The following is a 19,929-nucleotide window of genomic DNA, read 5'->3' on the forward strand; positions in this document are numbered from 1 at the left end:
GGGACTTTACACAAGAGATTGTCCCACAGTGAAGATGTACATACACACTCAAGCATATTTGCACACATACAGTGTATACAGAGACACACACATGTCCGTTGCATCTTGTTATCCTCTACTTCCTCCCAGTCAGTCCAAGCATGAATAATGAATCCCCTCCTTACCAGGCGGTGGGCTTAACACATGGCTGGGCCGCTCTTTAAGGGCTCCTTATTCACAAACAGCAGTGGTGCAGTAAATACCAGGGCTTTGCTGCCAATTTAATGGCAGTTATGCTTAACAAATCTGCCTCAATCTAATGCTCACTCACAAAGCCTGGCTATGGGCTTAACCTGCACACTGAGCCTCCCTCCTGTCCCCTCCCTCTCTCTCTCTTTCTCTGCGACTGGCTGCATCAGTTTAGTAAGCTGTCCTTCCAGAGAGAGGAGAGAGCAGGCCTAGCTCATAATCCACACAACACAACACAGGGATCAACACAAACACCGAACAATAACACTCTTTCATGAATAACAAATAACACTCAAAGACCTAAAACGCCAAGCGAATGATGTTTAGAGATAGGATGATCATATTATACACTACCGTTCAAAAGTTTGGGGTCACTTAGAAATTCCCTTGCTTTTGAAAGAAAATCACATTTCTTGTCCATTAAAATAACATCAAATTGATCAGAAATACAGTGTGGACATTGTTAATGTTGTCAATGACTATTGTAGCTGGAAACTGCAAATTTTTTATGATTTATCTACATAGGCGTACAGAGGCCCATTATCAGCAACCATCACCCCTGTGTTCCAATGGCACGTTGTGTTAGATAATCCAAGTTTATCATTTTAAAGGCTAATTGATCATTAGAAAACCCTTTTGCAATTATGTTAGCACAGCTGAAAACTGTTGTTCTGATAAAAGAAGCAATAAAACTAGCCTTCTTTAGAGTAGTTGAGTATCTGGAGCATCAGCATTTATGGGTTTGATTACAGGTTCAAAACTGCTGGAAACAAAAAACTTTCTTCTGAATCTCATCAGTCTATTCTTGTTCTGAGAAATGAAGGCTATTCCATGCAAGAAACTGCCAAGAAACTGAAGATCTCGTACAACGCTCGTACTCCCTTCACAGAACCGTGCAAACTCTCTCTAACCAGAATAGAAAGATGAGTGGGAGGCCCCGGTGCACAACCGAGCAAGAGGACAAGTACATTAGAGTGTCTAGTTTGAGAAACAGCTGCCTCACAAGTCCTTAACTGGGAGCTTCATTAAATAGTACCCGCAAAATACCAGTCTCAACTAGAGGTCGAGCGATTATGATTTTTCAACGCCGATACCGATTATTGGAGGACCAAAAAGGCCGATACCGATTAATCGGACAATTTATTTATTTATTTAATTGTAATAATGACAATTACAACAATACTGAAAGAACACTTTTATTTTAACTTAATATAATGCCTCAAATAAATTATGAAACATGTTCAATCTGGTTTAAATAATGCAAAAACATGTGCCATGTAAAAAAGCTAACGTTTAAGTTCCTTGCTCAGAACATGAGATCTTTAACATGAGTCTTCAATATTCCCAGGTAAGAAGTTTTAGGTTGTAGTTATTATAGTAATTATAGGACTATTTCTCTCTATACCATTTGTATTTCATGTAGCTTTGACTATTGGATGTTCTTATAGGCACTTTAGTATTGCCAGTGTAACAGTATAGCTTCCGTCCCTCTCCTCGCCCCTACCTGGGCTCGAACCAGGAACACATCAACAACAGCCACCCTCAAAGCATCGTTACCCATTGCTCCACAAAAGCCGCGGCCCTTGCAGAGCAAGGGGAACAACTACTTCAAGGCCTCAGAGCGAGTTACGTCACCGATTGAAACGCTATTAGCGCACCATTTCACATCGGTTACACCAGCCTAATCTCGGGAGTTGATAGGCTTGAAGTCATAAACGGCTCAATGCTTGAAGCACAGCGAAGAGCTGCTGGCAAACGCACAAAAGTGCTGTTTGAATGAATGCTTACGAGCCTGCTGCTGCCTACCACCGCTCAGTCAGACTGCTATATCAAATATCAAATCATAGACTTAATTATAACATAATAACACACAGAAATACAAGCCTTAGGTCATTAATATGGCTTTCCTGTGGCTCAGTTGGTAGAGCATGGTGTGTGCAACGCCAGGGTTGTGGGTTCAATTCCCACGGGGGGCCAGTACAAAAAAAAAAAATGCATGAAATGAAATGTATGCACTCACTACTGTAAGTCGCTCTGGATAAGAGCGTCTGCTAAATGACTAAAAATGTAAAAAAAAATAAAAAATTAATATGGTCAAATTCGGAAACGGTCATTTCGAAAACAAAACGTTTATTCTTTCAGTGAAATACGGAACTGTTCCATATTTTATCTAACGGGTGGCATCCATAAGTCTAAATATTCTTGTTACATTGCACAACTTTCAATGTTATGTCATAATTACGTAAAATTCTGGCAAATTAGTTCGCAACGAGCCAGGCGGCCCAAACTGTTGCATATACCCTGACTCTGCGTGCAATGAACGCAAGAGAAGTGAAACAATTTCCCTAGTTTAATATTGCCTGCTAACCTGGATTTAAATATGCAGGTTTAAAAATATATACTTCTGTGTATTGATTTTAAGAAAGGCATTGATGTTTATGGTTAGGTACATTCGTGCAACGTTTGTGCTTTTTTTGCAAATGCCCTTTTGTTAAGTCATCCCCCGTTTGGCGAAGTTTGTATTCACACAGTTTGCAACGAGCCAGGCGGCCCAAACTGCTGCATATAGCTTTACTCTGTTGCACAGAACGCAAGAGAAGTGACACAATTTCCATAGTTAAAATAAATTCATGTTAGCAGGCAATATTAACTAAATATGCAGGTTTAAAAATATATACTTGTGTATTGATTTTAAGAAAGGCGTTGATGTTTATGGTTAGGTACACATTGGTGCAACGACAGTGCTTTTTTTCGCGAATACGCTTGTTAAATAACCGTTTGGCGAAGTAGGCTATGGTTCAATGATAAATTAACAGGCACCGCATCGATTATATGCAACGCAGGACAAGCTAGATAAACTAGTAATATCATCAACCATGTGTAGTTAACTAGTGATTATGTTAAGATTGATTGTTTTTTTATAAGATAAGTTTAATCAAGCTAGCAACTTACCTTGGCTCCTTGTTGCACTCGCATAACAGGTAGTCAGCCTGCCACGCAGTCTCCTCGTGGAGTGCAATGTAATCGGCCATGATCGGTGTCCAGAAATGCAGATTACCGATTGTTATGAAAACTTGAAATCGCCCCTAATTAATTGGCCAATCCGATTAATCGGTCGACCTCTAGTCTCAACGTCAACAGTTGTCACGCCCTGACCTGAGAGAGCCTTTTTATGTCTCTATTTAGGTTTGGTCAGGGTGTGATTTGGGTGGGCATTCTATGTCTGTATTTCTATGTTGGGGATTGCTTTGTTTCGGCCGGGTATGGCTCCTAATCAGGAACAGCTGTACATCGTTGTTGCTGATTGGGAGTCATACTTAGGCAGCATGTTTCTCCTTTGGGTTTTGTGGGTAGATGTTTTCTGTTTAGTGTGTTAGGATACCTGACAGGACTGTTTGGCTGTCGTCTGTGTTTCTTTGTGAAGTGCCCTTTTTTCATCTAAAATAAAAGATGAACAAATTCCACGCTGCACCTTGGTCTACTACTTCAGACAGCCGTTACAACAGTGAAGAGGCGACTCCAGGATGCTGGCCTTCTATGCAGAGTTGCAAAGAAAAAGCCATATCTCAGACTGGCCAATAAAAATAAAAGATTAAGATGGGCAAAAGAACACATACACTGGACAGAGGAACTCTGCCTAGAAGGCCAGCATCCCGGAGTCGCCTCTTCACTGTTGACATTGAGACTGGTGTTTTGCGGGTACTATTTAATGAAGCTGCCAGTTGAGGACTCGTAAGGCATCTGTTTCTCAAACTAGACACACTAATGTACTTGTCCTCTTACTGGACTGGGGATTGGGGAAAGCTGTTTAAATACAATTCTCTGCATGTTTAGAGAAACAACTCTGAGCTAGAGTACCTGTAAACCAGCAAATGTCCTCTATAAAATCTTGAAATTTACCAAACCAAAACCCCAAATCATGCACACAAAAATCTATGTCGTGACAGTGAAATTAAATGTTCTTGAAATCAACTTGATAAAAAAATGTATTCATCAAATTGATTAAAATAAATAAGAATCCAATAATCCTTTAACAGAAGTCTTATTTGTGGAGCCAGTCGTGATGGATATGAATGGGTAGTTGTCTCTACATCTAGTCCTGCTGTAGTGAGACAGAGGGTTGCAAGGACCATAACTAACCATAACTCATCATACGTCATATTATCAAATTAATAACAAGACACTACAGAGACCAACAGTCCTCACCTGAACACACACAGGTTCTATAGAGTATCTAGTGTACACATGTAACACTGTATATGGATGTAGATATTTAGTACAAATATATGCTTTGCCTCACTCACATGTTCTATTCTCCCTATTGAAGAAATATCAGAAACAAAACCTTTCACGGTGTAGAGATTGGATGAGAACAGCCAAAACAGGACATGTTCACAGGTGTGAACATGCAGAGGACAAAGTGTTGACAGCTAGCAGGTTTAGTGTTATGAAGAACTAAAAATACAAAGATACTGACGGGCTCTCAAGTTAACAGACTGAACACACACCTCCCCTGGACCATGCAGTACCACTACAAGTATTGCTAACAATATTCTAATTAAGTTAAATAAGTTGTCCTTTGCTGCACCCAGTGACCGTAGCCCTTTAAGGACAAACAGTACAGTGGACTCTTGGCCAGTAAATGTACAGTAACTGTGTAGCATTAGTTAGTTGGTTGAATGAATGAATGAATGAATGAATGAATGAATGAATGAATGAATGAATGAATGAATGAATGAATGAAGGAAGGCTAGAACAGGAGCTGTTAATGGGTTTGGATGAGAGGCCTGAGGCAGGATTACAGTCCCTACAGGATCAATGGTACACACATACAGGTGGACCTGAGGACTAGAGGAGACTACCTTTACACAGACACAGAGAGAGAGAGAGAGATTCCACAAAATGAGGTGGAAACTCAGCTTCCTAACCTCCTGCCAAATGTATGACCATATTAGAGACACATATTTCCCTCAGATTACAGAGACCTACAACGAATTCAAAAACAAATCCAATTTTGATAAAGTCCCATATCTACTGGGTGAAATACCAGTGTGCCATCACAGAAGCAAGATTTGTGACCTGTTGCCACAAGAAAATGGCAACCATTGTAAATATAACCATATATATATATATATATATATATATATGTTTATTTATTTTCCCTTTTGTACTTTAACTATTTGCACATTGTTACAATACTGTATATAGACACATTTCTTTATTCTTTTGGAACTTTTGTTTATTATCTATTTCACTTGCTTTGACAATGTTATATGTTTCCCATGCCAATAAAGCCCTTTGAATTTAATTTAATTGAGAGAAAGAAAGAAAGAAAGAAAGAAAGAAAGAAAGAAAGAAAGAAAGAAAGAAAGAAAGAAAGAAAGAAAGAAAGAAAGAAAGAAAGAAAGAAAGAAAGAAAGAAAGAAAGAAAGAAAGAAAGAAAGAAAGAAAGAGGAGCCAAGGAGGGCCTACAGAAGCAACTAGATCTTCTGCAAAGATTCTGTCAGACTTGGGCCCAGACGGTGAATCTCAGTAAGACAAAAATAATGGTGTTCCTAAAACAGTTCAGTTGCCATGACAAAAACTATCTAGACACTGTTGCCCTAGAGCACACAAATAATTATACCTACCTCAGCCTAAACATCAACACAACAGGTAACTTCCACAAGGCTGTGAGCGATCAAAGAGACAAGGCAAGAAGGGCCTTCTATGCCATCAAATGGAACATAAAACTCAACATCCCAAATAGGATCTGGCAAAGCAATACTTCAATCAGTTTTATACAACGGGTGGGTCTAATCCTGAATGCTGATTGGTTAAAATGGCATTCCAGCCCGTGGCTATTCCACAAGTTACCACCGGCTAAATCTATGACGTTAAAATGCCTATTTACTCTGTTCCATCTGACTGCACAATCCAGTCTCATCAGCCCAGCCAGGCAATTTATAAACTTGATCTCCACTATAAAAGCATCTAGACATTATCTCACATTTCTTTAAGACTAACATTTCGTTTTCAACAGCGGAGATTTGTATAAACCTTGCTGTCTGTCTCTCCGACATTTGCAACATTGTTTCAATATTCAAATTCGATCTCCTGCTGTCCCATAGTAATGAACGTGTCGGAAGTCGGGATGAGGCAGCTTTTCTCAGCCAGTCGAAATCATGAATCTGCTGGCAAAATTTTATGGATATATACAAAAAAAAATGGCAATTGAAAAAAGGTGAAAAGAAACAGCTAATTTGCAGTCTTTCCAGCTTCAGTTGGAAGTGATTTTGTTACTGTAGCTGTGTTGTTGGCAAACTCCTCTGAACAACAGTGTCCTGACGAGTGAGAACATTTTTATGCCCGGCGAAATTGCGCCTCATTAGCTCATTGTTATGGATGTACTTTGCTGTTATTCTTTGCTGTTATTCTGGCTGCACTTTTTGACGTAACTATAAGTTATCTGTAGTTGGCTAGCTAACAAGGGATAAGAACATTGCCAGCCAGTATGGCAGATATATAGTGAGGGAAAAAAGTATTTGATCCCCTGCTGATTTTGTATGTTTGCCCACTGATAAAGAAATGATCAGTCTATAATTTTAATGGTAGGTTTATTTGAACAGTGAGAGACAGAATAACAACAACAAAAAATCCAGAAAAACGCATGTCAAAAATGTTCTAAATTGATTTGCATTTTAATGAGGGAAATATCCCCGGTGTATATATCCCTGTGTATTCTACAAGAATATACTTTGTGTACAACACAAAACATCAAACAATGCATGCAGAGCAGAATTAAAACTATACCCGCTAGTTATCAACATCCAGAAAAGAGCTGTTGAATTCTACAACCACCGAGGAAGCGCTACCCAGACATTCCACCACAAAGCCCTTACCTACAGAGAGAGTAACCTAGAGAAGAGTCCCCTCAGCCAGCTGGAAAGAATCAACCAAAAAAACTGAGCAAATTGGTATGCTATCTGGCCCTAAACAGAGAGTGCACAGTGGCAGAATACCTGACCACTGTGACTGACCCAAAATTAAGACAATAGCCTTGCTATTGAGAGAAGTCACCATAAGCAGACCTGGCTCTCAAGAGAAGAAAGGATGTGTTCACTGTCCACAAAATAAGGTGGAAACTGAGCTGAACTTCCTAACCTCCTGCTAAATGTATGACCACATTAGAGACACATATTTCCCTCAGATCACACAGACCCACAAATAATTTTGAAACAAGTCAAACATTGATAAACTCCCATATCTGTTAGGTGAAATACCACAATTTGCAATCACAGCAGCAAGATTTGTGGAAATTTGCCATGACAAAAGGGCAACCAGTGGAGTACAAACATTGTAAATACTACTAATATTTATCTGTTTACTTATCTTCCACCACTATTTCGTACTACAACTACAGTATTTGCACATTGCTAAAACACTGTACATAGCTGATAATAACACTTAAAATGTCTATCTTCTTTAAACCTTTGAGTGCAATGTTTATTGTTAATTTCTAAGAGTTTTTTGTTGATATTGTTAAATTAATTTATTCTCACTTTTGTTGATTGCTAAAACAAGTGAAATAAACAATGTAAATCAAATTAAAATGTATTTGTCACATGTGCCGAATACAACAAGTGTAGACCTTACCGTGAAATGCTTACTTACAAGCCCTTAACCAACAGAGCAGTTCAAGAAGACTTAAGAAAATATTTACCAAATAAACTAAAGTTAAAAATGTAAAAAGTGACACAATAAAACATAACAATAACGAGGCTATACACAGGGGGTACCGGTACCGAGTCAGTGTACAGGGGTACAGGTTAGAGGTAATTTGAACATGTAGGTAGGGGTGACGTGACTATGCATTGATAATAAACAGTGAGTAACAGCAGTATACAAACAAACGTTTAAACATATGTTTCCCATGCCAATAAAGCCCCTTTTAAATGAATTGAGAGAGAGAGAAAGAGCGAGAAGGTGAGATCGGCTAACAGCGACCATTCATTTCCATTACCGCAATTAAAGACCAAATATGAGTTGTTACTGGTTTTTAAATGAAAAAGGAGAGAGGGAGAAAAGAAGACTAATGCCGTAAGCTGAGACGCACCACATCCCTGTATCACCTTCCAGCAATATTACTAGAGCCTATTCAGGCCTGTTAACAAAACCATACCACATTACATTTCCTGCATAAATGGCCTCATATATGTATATAGCCCATGCATTAAGAGCTAAATTAAAACAATAAATAATAGCCAGCTATAGTGACAAATAATTGTCCTCAAATTTCCTGTTAAAAGGATTCTGTTGAACAAATGAAAATAGCCTTGATGTTAGGATTGAAACACAATTGATGCAATTTAAATTCCCACTGTGTCTAGTCAATTGGCATAAGCACATTTCACATGTGGACCATGAGGATGTCAAGGGAGCTCGCTACTGGTGGCAATTACTATTGGCATACTGTTCATTATAGCAGGATAATTCATATTCAGTACACTGGGAGACAAGTGGAGGATAAAGGTTATGTAAATATGTGTTCATTAGGCATTGACACTGCAATACAAACATTACAATTTAGACAATATTTGTAATAATATCAATGGGTTATTTCATTTATAATTGTTTTCAATGAAAAACAAGAACCCTATCACAGGGGAAAGTAAATTACAGTCCGGGTGCAATGCATCACGGTTAATCAGAATCAATAGACCAACAGCGAAACTTAGTTAAAATATCGAAGTGTGTTTTTGATACATTAGATATTCTGTATCTTAAGAGAAACAAAGGGATTGATGTGTGTAAAGATCGGTGTATTATACAGATCGCCACATTGCACCTGAAAGAGCTTCTGTGCCCTCTTTTGGAGGAATAAAAAACACCATCTCGCTCACTGGAAAGTGTCTCGGTAAGAGGACTATGTTACAGGTAATAAGCTACATCAGCTTTATCCATTTGACAAAATATGTTTTGTGACAGAAAGCCTATATGTTTTTGCATTTGACTAGTTAATTTTTACCTGGCAAAAGTTGTTTCTCTCGAATGACTTCAACATGATAGCCAGAGTTTAGCCCTTTATTCTACCCTGTATGCAATCCTTGTTGTTTTGTTCCTTCTTGAAAATAACCAGGTACAAACTTGACTGTGTTGCAGAACCTCTGGCCCAAAGTAATATATACTAAAAAGTAATTAAGTGTGGGAAGCTGAGAAAGTCTTCAAGCGCATGAGTTCAGTCACAGTCTGAAGTCATTAGAAATGTGAAAACAACAACACTGTTTTACAACCCTCTTTAGTGATATACTCACTCCATTTACAAAGCTACAACTTTAGGAGAGAGGAATGATTTGAATATAAAGACAATTAACGATTTTATGTTTGTTTCATTTTCCTCGCGCTGTCGTTATCTCCCTGCAACTGAAGCGGCGACTGTGGATAAATGGCTGCTACTTGTGTTAATTTACACAGAGAAATACATTTGTTTCCAGGGCCATTATACAGTGAGCCATGCATTTTCTCCCCACAAATGGCCATCATTCATTACAGTTAACAATGACATCCAATTCAGCTCGGTTAACCCTTTACACTTGTGTCCTGTACGGCTAGGCCTAAATTTAAATGTTTCTTACAGAAGAAAAGCTTATGCAAAAGCATGGTAGCAATTGAACGGGAACGGTTTGGAGATGATGGGAAAATGATTAGACCAAAGTTGAGTACACAACAGTTCACCTGACAAGAATGAATTCAAACATTACACTGTTCATTTTTACATTTACTGTACTTTTCGCAGCATTTATTGATAACGAAATCTGAAAATACATTCAGTAACATGATAAAAATATTTGTTGAAAAATGTAGGGTAGGTGCAACATAAGATAAAACAATGACATGGGTTTGAGTGAGAGGACTAACTGGTGTCTCCAAGTGAACACACACCTCTGTAAAGTATGCACAGTTCCTAAGTCAATTCAATGCACCTTTATGACTCAAAGAAGTGTCTTCAATTATAAGGTGTTTTTTTAGCTCTCCTAGCTGTGCTGTTGAGGAACTAGAGGAAGCACACTTGTAGTTGTTTGTTTGGAACACAACCCTGCATCCCCACCATCACACAATTACAATTACTATCTGCCATTTTCAACCCGTATACAGGTATGAGTGAAAAGTGCTACTGACCTTCAATACAATCATGTTTGGTATTAGTGAATGACTTGTTCAGTCTAAGTGTAACATTTCATAATGTTGATGAATGCCTGGTTTTAAAGGCATACAATGAGGGACAACGACAGATAAGCATCAGTCAGGACCGGACAAAAGAAATGGTGGTACAACACCCCCACCTACAGGTGAAATAATGAAGGTGCACTTAACTCTATTGAGGCATAAATAAGTTAATTACACACAGGCACATGTGCATACACACACACCGTCCAAAACTCACCGATGCCAGAGTTTCCCCCGGTGATGAGGACCACCCTGTCTGAGAGGTCACGACCCTGCAGGATCTCCAGGGCTGCAGTGTTCCCGTCGTAACGCTTCGGCTTCACCAGCACGTCCTCCACCGTGAACGCCTGCCGCGGGTCAAAGTAGGTCTTCCTCTTGTTAATGTGACTGTTAGTGAAGGGGCAGGGATAGAGGGAGAGAAAGAGAGAAGGGTGAAGGAGTAGAATGTATGTTGTATTTTTTACCAAATTAAATACCCAAGTTCAGATGAGACAAGACGACACTAAGCTAAGTGGTTGTGCGGATGCTCCAACAGGTCCCTCTCTACCAAAACAAGGCCTCATAAACAGTCTCAGGCAGACAGTGGGGAATAGTTAGGCTTCTCACAGCCATGGGTCTACTTTACACCAGTGGGGAGAAGATTTCAAATCAAATCAAATTGTATTTGTCACATGCGCTGAATACAAAAGATCTTACCATGAAATGCTTACTTACAAGCCCTTAACCAACAATGCAGGATTTTTTTAAGTAAGAAAGAAAATATTTGCAAAAAATAAATAAACTAAAGTAAAAAAAAATTTTTTTTTAAAGTAACACAATAAAATAACAATAATGAGGCTGTGTAGAGGGGGTACCGGTACCGAGTCAATGTGCAGGGGTACAGGTTAGTCAAGGAAATTGATGTAATATGTACATGTAGGTAGAGGTAAGGTGACTATGCATGGATAATAAACAGAGGGGGGAGGGAACAATGCAAATAGTCCAGGTAGCAATTTGATTAACTGTTCAGCAGTCTTACGGCTTGGGGGTAGAAGCTGTTCAGGAGTCTTTTGGTCCCAGACTTGGTGCTCTGGTACCGCTTGCCGTGCAGCAGCAGAGAGAACAGTCTATGACTAGGGTGGCTGGAGTTTTTGACAATTTTTAGGGTCTTCCTCTGACACCGCCTGGTATAGAGGTCCTGGATGGCAGGGAGCTCAGCCCCAGTGTTGTGCATGGCCGTACGCACTACCCTCTGTAGCGCCTTGCGGTCGGATGCCAACCAGTTGCCATACCAAGCGGTGATGCAACCAGTCAGGATGCTCTCAATGGTGCAGCTGTATAACTTTTTGAGGATCTGAGGACACATGCCAAATCTTTTCAGCCTCCTGAGGGGGAATAGGCAATGTCATGCTCTCTTCCCGACTGTCTTGTCTTGGTGTGTTTGGACCATGATAGTTTGTTAGCAATGTGGACGCCAAGGAATTTGAAGCTCTCGACCCACTCCACTACAGCCCTGTTGATGTGAATGGGGGTGTGCTCAGCCCCCCTTTTCCTGTAGTCCACGATAAGCTCTTTTGTCTTGCTCACATTGAGGGAGAGGTTGTTGTCCTGGCACCTCTCTGACCTCCTCCCTATAGGCTGTCAGATCGTTGTCAGTGATCAGGCCTACCACCGTTGTCCCTCTGCAAACTTAATGAAGGTGTTGGAGTCGTGCGTAGCCAAGCAGTCGTGGGTGAAAAGGGAGTACGGGAGAGACTAAGCACGCACCGCTGTGGGGCCCCCGTGTTGAGGATCAGCGTGGCGGATGTGTTGATACCTAGCCTTACCACCTGGGGGCGGCCCTTCAGGAAGTCCAGGATCCAGTTGCAGAGGGAGGTGTTTAGTCCCAGGGTCCTTAGCTTAGTGATGAGCTTTGAGGGCGCTATCGTGTTGAACGCCGAGCTGTAGTCAACAAACAGCATTTTCATGTAGGTGTTCCTTTTGTCCAGGTGGGAAAGGGCAGTATGTAGTGCAATAGAGATTACATCATCTGTGGATCTGTTGGGGCGGTATGTGAATTGTAGTGGGTCCAGGGTTTCTGGGATGATGTTGTTGATGTGACCCACGACTAGCCTTTTAAAGCTTTTCATGGCTACAGACGTGAGTGCTACGGGGCGGTAATCATTTGGGCAGGTTACCTTGGCATTCTTGGGCACAGTGACTATGGTGGTCTGCTTGAAACATGTAGTTATTACAGACTCGGTTAAGGAGAGGTTGAAAATGTCAGTGAAGACACTTGCCAGATGGTCAGCGCATGCTCTAAGTACGCATCCTGGTAATCCGTCTGGCCCTGCGGCCTTGTGAATGTTGACCTGTTTAAAGGTCTTACTCACATCGGCTACGGAGAGCCGATGTGAGTAAGACAAGGCAAACAACACTCAACCATGCATGTGACAGCAACAGTTGTCCAGAACAGCTGTTGCTGTCATGCATGGTTGAGTGTTGCTTGCCTTGAAGCAAGCATAAAAGGCATTTAGCTCATCTGGTAGTGTCGCTTCCCTGGGCAGCTCGCGTAATAGTTTGCAAGCCCTCCCACATCTGACGAGCGTATTTCTTATAAGCATCCGGATTAGTGTCCCGCTCCTTGAAAGTGGCAGCTCTAGCCTTTAGCTCAGTGTGGATGTATTATGTACAAAAAAGTTACAAACAAAGCGAAAAAACACACAGAATAGCACAATTGGTTAGGAGCCAGTAAAATGGCAGCCATCCCGTCCGGCACCATTCATTTTTGGTAGCACTTTATGTTACGGAACAGTTTCCACTGCTATTTGCCTGGTATTGAATAAAACATGTAACTGATATGAATATGGTGCTTATTTGACTGAAGCCCAAAGAAACAAACAAGTAATTAGTCGGTTATTACTGTGTATTTACCATACCATGTCATTCTTTTTTAAATGCCTGGTAAATTGATGTACCGTAAAATAAAGTGCTTCCAGTTTTGATTTCTTTACTGTCACCCCTTAACTTGTGGTTCAGTTTATCAGGAAAAGAGGACTTACTCCACATAGAAGATTTGTCCTTTGTCATCCATCTCCTGCTCCCAACCATACGGCAGATCTGTGGGGAAGAAAAGCCTCCACTTAGACTCCTCAAGCCATTCAGAAACATGATTCATATCATTAACTCATTATCTCTGTCTGTTACTGAATGCCATCCTAACAGAAGGATACATCTACAATAGCAGAATTGTATGTGTATCAGTGTTTTGACCTCTCACTATGAACATTCAGGTGCACCCAGAGCCATAAGAAAAAAATCTGCTGAGTCATGATACACACAAGATTGGGTCTAATGTGGATAAGTAATGACAATTACACACTTGCAAAAAGGCATATTGAATGGTTGCCTGACGACTCAAACTGAATTCCTCTGTAGCTCTGTTGTTCACTAAATACTTAGGTCTGAGACTGCCATCATTGAAGTACTTTGTGATGACGTCAAAATGAGAGGTGTTGTACAAAACAAAGTAATCAGCGATTGGATCATCACTAACCAATCAGAGTATCAAAGCCAAAGACGGATTTTCTAAACGCCACTTTATGCACGTGTGTTCTGGATCTAGCCCAACCCATCGGGTCAAGAATGAATTCCCATTCTAGAAATCGTCTGGAAGGTACACAGACTCATTGCGAGGAAGAAACTAACGTCCGTGGGCGTAGCGTTTGGCGGAGCAAGGAGCTTGGGTAGCCAGGCAAATTGAATGGGGGAAGGTGGGATGTAAGGTGTTGGTGGGAGAAAGAGAAAAGTAGAGAATGGGGTCTGCCCGGAGAATAACTCTAACCTCCAGCACAGCGTCTCTTCTTCCCTGTTTTGGGATGATCCCACTGAGTCTTCATTTCCTCATGACTGTGGAGAGAGATACAGAGAATCAATCAAACTAGCTAGCAATTACTGTTAGCAACTAGCTGCATTAAAACAAAGCAATGCTCTACACTGCTCTATTCTGTGGGCAATATTGCATAGATGTTATAGCCAAATGCTTGTATGTTCAAGGACTGGTTTATGGGAAGCATAACACTGCCATAAAAATCAAGCGGCACTGGTTGACTATGAGCAATGCGCAATAGTTCATTTTCGCTTACTTCGCATAGTAAACCCATCCATCCTTCGTAGATCTCTCTTCCCATCCTGGGGGCAGCTCATCCTCGCTGTCTGTATCGTCCATACCAGCATACTTTAACGCTGCCATGTCCCGTGTTTGTTTCGAATTAAGCGATATTGCAAAATTACAATCTATATTTCGCAGAAGCGACGGAGCTGTGAAAACCGAAATCAGAAACTCTGTGACTATAACCCACTGAGCTATAGTTATAATCCTGCCTCAGCACTTCCGCAATAATACAGTGATGAGTCTTATGTCTGCGAAGTGTTGTTTGGGTAATGAAGTCATGCAGGAGTAAAGTCATTCCGTTCCTCAGTTCAAATAAGATACTGTAACATTACAGTTACAAAAGTGGCAACACTAATATAATTTGTACAATGAATAATGTATGCATACCGTAAATGACCACGTGTATCATACATTTTAGGGGTAACAAAGTGACAAAATGTACTCATCCAAAACTGCGTCTGCGCACGAGAATGGGAGGGGCTGAACCGCGTTAGCATATTAGCGAGGGTCATGGTGCTATTCGGGTTCCTTGGGACGTCCCTAACCCCTTGGCTATTTTAAACCTCAATGTCAATGCGGTAGGGACGTTGCAATTATCCAGACACCACCGACATATAACAGCAATTGCGAGTGGGCATCAGAAACAGTTTATCATTCTCCTGGCAGCATGATATTATACTGGTAGCACGATCGCGGATTTCTCCCCTTCAAAATAAGACTCCCCTACATGATACATTTGGGGAATTTCGATTTTACACTAGTACAGTACAACAGTTTTTCACAGCATTGCAACCACCTTTAAAAACAATTATGGATAATTTGAAGTACTTTTATTTTAATATTGTATTATTTATACAAGCATTTCTTTAGAAAGTTTACACAAATACTGGTATTTTGAAAGCTACTAGTATATTGAAGGCTATATGTAGGGCTCTCGACTGAGACGTCACTGCAGTGCCTGGTTCGAATCCAGGCTACATCACATCCCAATCACGCACAATTGGCCCAGCGTACAATTGGCCCAGTGTCGTCCGGGTTTGGCCGGTGTAGGCCGTCATTGGAAATAAGAACTTGTTCTTAACTGACTTGCCTAGTTAAATTAAAAATATGTAAAGAAATACACTTTTAATAAAATATAAATATATTACATTGGAATTACTGAATAGAGTCTACAACACTTAAATGTATCTAATAAGGACAAACCACCTGGTACCGACAACCTGGATGGTCAATTTCTGAGGTTGGTATCGGAATACATTGTGACTCCTGTTTGACACATCTTCAATTTAAGCCTAGAAAGACGCTGTGTGTCCTCAGACATGGAGGGAGGCAAAGGTCATTCCACTACCCAAGAATATCAGAGCACCCTTTAATGGTTCAAACAGCCAACCAATCAGCAGCCTGTTACAAGTGCTTAGCAAACTTTTGGGAAAAAATGTGTTTGTTCAAATACAAAGTTATTTTACAGAAAACAAATTAACAAACTTTCAGCATGCTTATAGGGAAGGGCACTCAACATGCTCGGCACTGACACAAATGACTGATGATTGGTTGAAAGAAATTGATAGTAAGAAGATTGTGGGAGCTATTTTGTTAGACTTCAGTGTAGCTTTTGATGTAATTGATCATAACCTATTGCTGAAAAAACGTAGGTGTTATGGATTTGCATCCTCTGCCTTATTATGGATTGAGAGTTACCTATCTAATAGAACACAGAGGGTTTTCATTAGTCAATGCCTCTCTCAGGCAAATTCAATTGATTGTGGTGTACCACAGGGGGCCGGCTAGGGCCATTATTGTTTTCAGTTTTTACAAATGACTACTCAACAGTATGCACATCAGCTGCAACAGTAAAATAAATAACTGAGATACTTAACATAGAACTCCAGTCAGTTTATGAATGGTTAACTAGCAAAAGGCTGGTGCTAAATATCTCAAAAACTAAAAGCATCATTTTTGGGACAAGTCACTCGCTCAACACTAAACCTTGTTTAGATCTATTATTGAATAATGTGGCTACTGGGCAAGTTGAGGAGACTAATCTGCTGGTTGTAACCCTGGATAGCAAGCTTTCATGGTCAAAACATATAGACTCAATGGTTGCTAAAATGGGAAGAGGTCTGTCCATGATAGGGCGTTGCTCTGCCTTCTTGACATCTCAGTCGACCAGATAGGTCCTACAGGCCCCAGTTTTGTCGTACCTGGACTACTGTCCAGCTGTGTGGTCATGTGTCGCAAAGAAGTACATAGGTAAATTGCAGTTGGTCCAGAACAAAGCAGGACATATCACACTTAGATGTACACGGAGGGAAAGTGTCAGTAACATGCATGTCAGTCTTTCCTGGCTCAAAGTTGAGGAGAGATTGACTGCATCACTATTGGTCTTTGTGTGAGGTATTGATGTGTTGAAGGTACTGAACTGTCTGTTCAAGGAGTTGACACACAGTTCAGACACTCATCTGTACCACACAAGACATGCAACCAGAGGTCTCTTCACAGTCCTCAGGTCCAGAACAGGGAAACGCACAGTATTAAATAGAGCCATGGCTACATAGAACTCTCTACCACCCAAGGTAACACAAGCTAGCAATCAAACCAGTTTCAGAAAACAGACAAAAGAACACCTTACTGCACAAAGGGGACTGTGAAGAGACACAGCCATTTTATATATATTGTATTGTAATTTGCACTGTACTATGCATTAGACCTAGATATTGTGTGTATATACTGATATGTAGGCTATGTGTGACGTTTTAAGTTGATGTATTTCAGTCCTTGACTAATAATGTAATGTACTATGTATTATGTCATGTTTCATGTGGACCCCAGGAAGGCTGATCAAATCAAATGTTATTTGTCACATGCACCGAATACAAAAGGTGTAGGCCTTACCTTGAAATACTTACTTACAACCCCTTAACCAACGATGCAGTTCAAGAAATAAAGTTAAGACAATATTTACTAAATAAACTAAAGTAAAACATTTAATAAAAAGTAACACAATAAAATAACAATAACGAGGTTATATACAGGGGGTACGGGTACTGGTATCGAGTCAATGTGTGGGGGTACAGGTTAGTGGAGGTAATTTGTACATGAAGGTAGGGGTAAAGTGACTATGAATAGATAATAAACAGCGAGTAGCAGCAGCGTAAAAACAAAGGGGGGTCAATGTAAATAGTCCGGGTGGACATTAATTCCTCGCTTGGCTCGAGACACACACCAGGATAGTGATAAATCATATCCTCAATCTAAGTTTCCTGATAAACTAGAAAAATAATCACACTCCTCGCCAACAGACAAGCTTCTTAGGCTTGGAAGTGAGCTCTTCGTCTATGCGTGCGTGTCTAACAGTCACCAGACAGAGGTGCATTCTGACTACAGCCCGCGCATTCCACCAGGTTATGGTTTGCTAATGGTTGCTAATGGTTGCAAGTTATGGTTGCTAATGGCTGCAGCATCAGCAGTCTCACCACTTGGCCTAATACGCATGAAACCTGTCCAATGATGGTTTATTAGCCAACACATTCATCCGAAAAGAGACCGTTATCGGCTGATAACCATGTCGCCACACCCTATCCTTCTGGCTAAACCCAAGCATGCTCTCAGTGGGGATCCAGCAGCCTTGCGAGTTGTCATAGAGACCGATGCCGCCCTGAGGGGACGGGGCGCAGTTTACGACGGATGCATAACGAACGGTCATATAAATGCTTTGGAGCTGAAAGCGATTCGCCTGTCTTTATTACATTTTGCCCCCAGGATAGAGGGGCATCACGTTCTGATTCCTTCCGACAACTCAGCCTCGATTGCATACATCAATCATCAGGGCGGAGTCCGCTCACTGTCCATGCACCAAGTGGCATCACGGATACATCTGTGGGCACACACACACCTGCGCTCACTGTCAGCAGCGCACATTCCAGGCCGGTTGAATCTAGGTGCTGACCTATTGTCGAGGGTTAAACCTCAGTCTGCGGAGTGGCGTTTCCACCCACAGGTGAAAGAGGCGATTTGGCGCCAGTTCGGACGAGCCCATGTAGATCTGTCTGCATCTCGAAGCGCAACACACTGCCCTCTTTGGTATTACATTCAGAACGACAACCCAACGTTGGGTCACTATGCCCGGGCCCACCAATGGATTTCTTCCAGTTCCCCTTCTACAACAAGTCTTGGACAGAGTGAGAGAGCATAGGCTGGAGCTGATACTGGTATCCCGTTTTGGCCCTCACAGGCATGGTTTGTCAACTATGTGTCTGTCTATCCCTGTTCTCTCCTCTCTGCACAGGCCACACAAACGCTTCACACCGCATGGCCGCTGCCACTCTAACCTGGTGGTCCCAGCGCGCACGACCCACGTGGAATTCCAGGTCTCCGGCAGCCTCTGGAACTGCCGGTCTGCGGCCAACAAGGCAGAGTTCATCTCAGCCTATTCTACCCTCCAGTCCCTCGACTTCTTGGTGCTGACGGAAACATGGATTACCACAGAAAACACTGCTACTCCTACTGCTCTCTCCTCGTCTGACCACGTGTTCTCGCATACCCCGAGAGCATCTGGTCAGCGGGGTGGTGGCACTGGAATCCTCATCTCTCCCAAGTGGACATTCTCTCTTTCTCCCCTGACCCATCTGTCTATCTCCTCCTTTGAATTCCATGCTGTCACAGTCACTAGCCCATTCAAGCTTAACATCCTTATCATTTATTGCCCTCCAGGTTCCATTGGAGAGTTCATCAATGAGCTTGACGCCTTGATAAGCAGCTCATTTCCTGAGGATGGCTCACCCCTCACAGTTCTGGGTGACTTTAACCTCCCTACGTCTACCTTTGACTCATTTCTCTCTGCCTCCTTCTTTCCACTCCTCTCCTCTTTTGACCTCACCCTCTCACCGTCCCCCCCTACTCACAAGGCAGGCAATACGCTTGACCTCATCTTTACTAGATGCTGTTCTTCTACTAATCTCACTGCAACTCTCCTCCAAGTCTCCGACCACTACCTTGTATCCTTTTCCCTCTCGCTCTCCTCCAACACTACTCACTCTGCCCCTACTCAGATGGCATTGCGCCATCGCAACCTTCGCTCTCTCTCTTCTGCTACTCTCTCCTCTTCCATCCTATCATCTCTTCGCTCTGCTCAACCCTTCTCCAACCAATCTCCTGATTCTGCCTCCTCAACCCTCCTCTCCTCCCTTTCTGCATCCTTTGACTCTCTGTGTCCCCTATCCTCCCGGCCGGCTCGGTTCTCCCCTCCTGCTCCGTGTCTTGACGACTCATTGCGAGCTCACAGAACAGGGCTACGGGCAGCCGAGCGGAAATGGAGGAAAACTAGCCTCCCTGCGGACCTGGCATCTTTTCACTCCCTCCTCTCC

General features: G+C 41.7%; 1 protein-coding gene across 1 annotated transcript in view; it reads right to left on the reverse strand.

Annotated features, from left to right (window-relative positions):
• Positions 1-14,982, reverse strand: part of LOC106561335 (WW domain-containing oxidoreductase) — a 286,217-nt gene extending 271,235 nt beyond the window's left edge. Inside the window, exons 1-4 of the mRNA XM_045688261.1 lie at positions 14,538-14,982; positions 14,237-14,301; positions 13,455-13,512; positions 10,652-10,821 (exon numbers count right to left, since the gene is read on the reverse strand). Coding sequence (XP_045544217.1) covers positions 10,652-10,821; positions 13,455-13,512; positions 14,237-14,301; positions 14,538-14,644 — 400 coding nt within the window. The 5' untranslated portion in view covers positions 14,645-14,982. The remainder of the gene's footprint in view (positions 1-10,651; positions 10,822-13,454; positions 13,513-14,236; positions 14,302-14,537) is intronic.
• Between the last annotated feature and the right edge of the window lie 4,947 nt (positions 14,983-19,929).

Source organism: Salmo salar, chromosome ssa10, assembly GCF_905237065.1.
Source record: "Salmo salar chromosome ssa10, Ssal_v3.1, whole genome shotgun sequence".
NCBI lineage: Eukaryota > Metazoa > Chordata > Actinopteri > Salmoniformes > Salmonidae > Salmo > Salmo salar.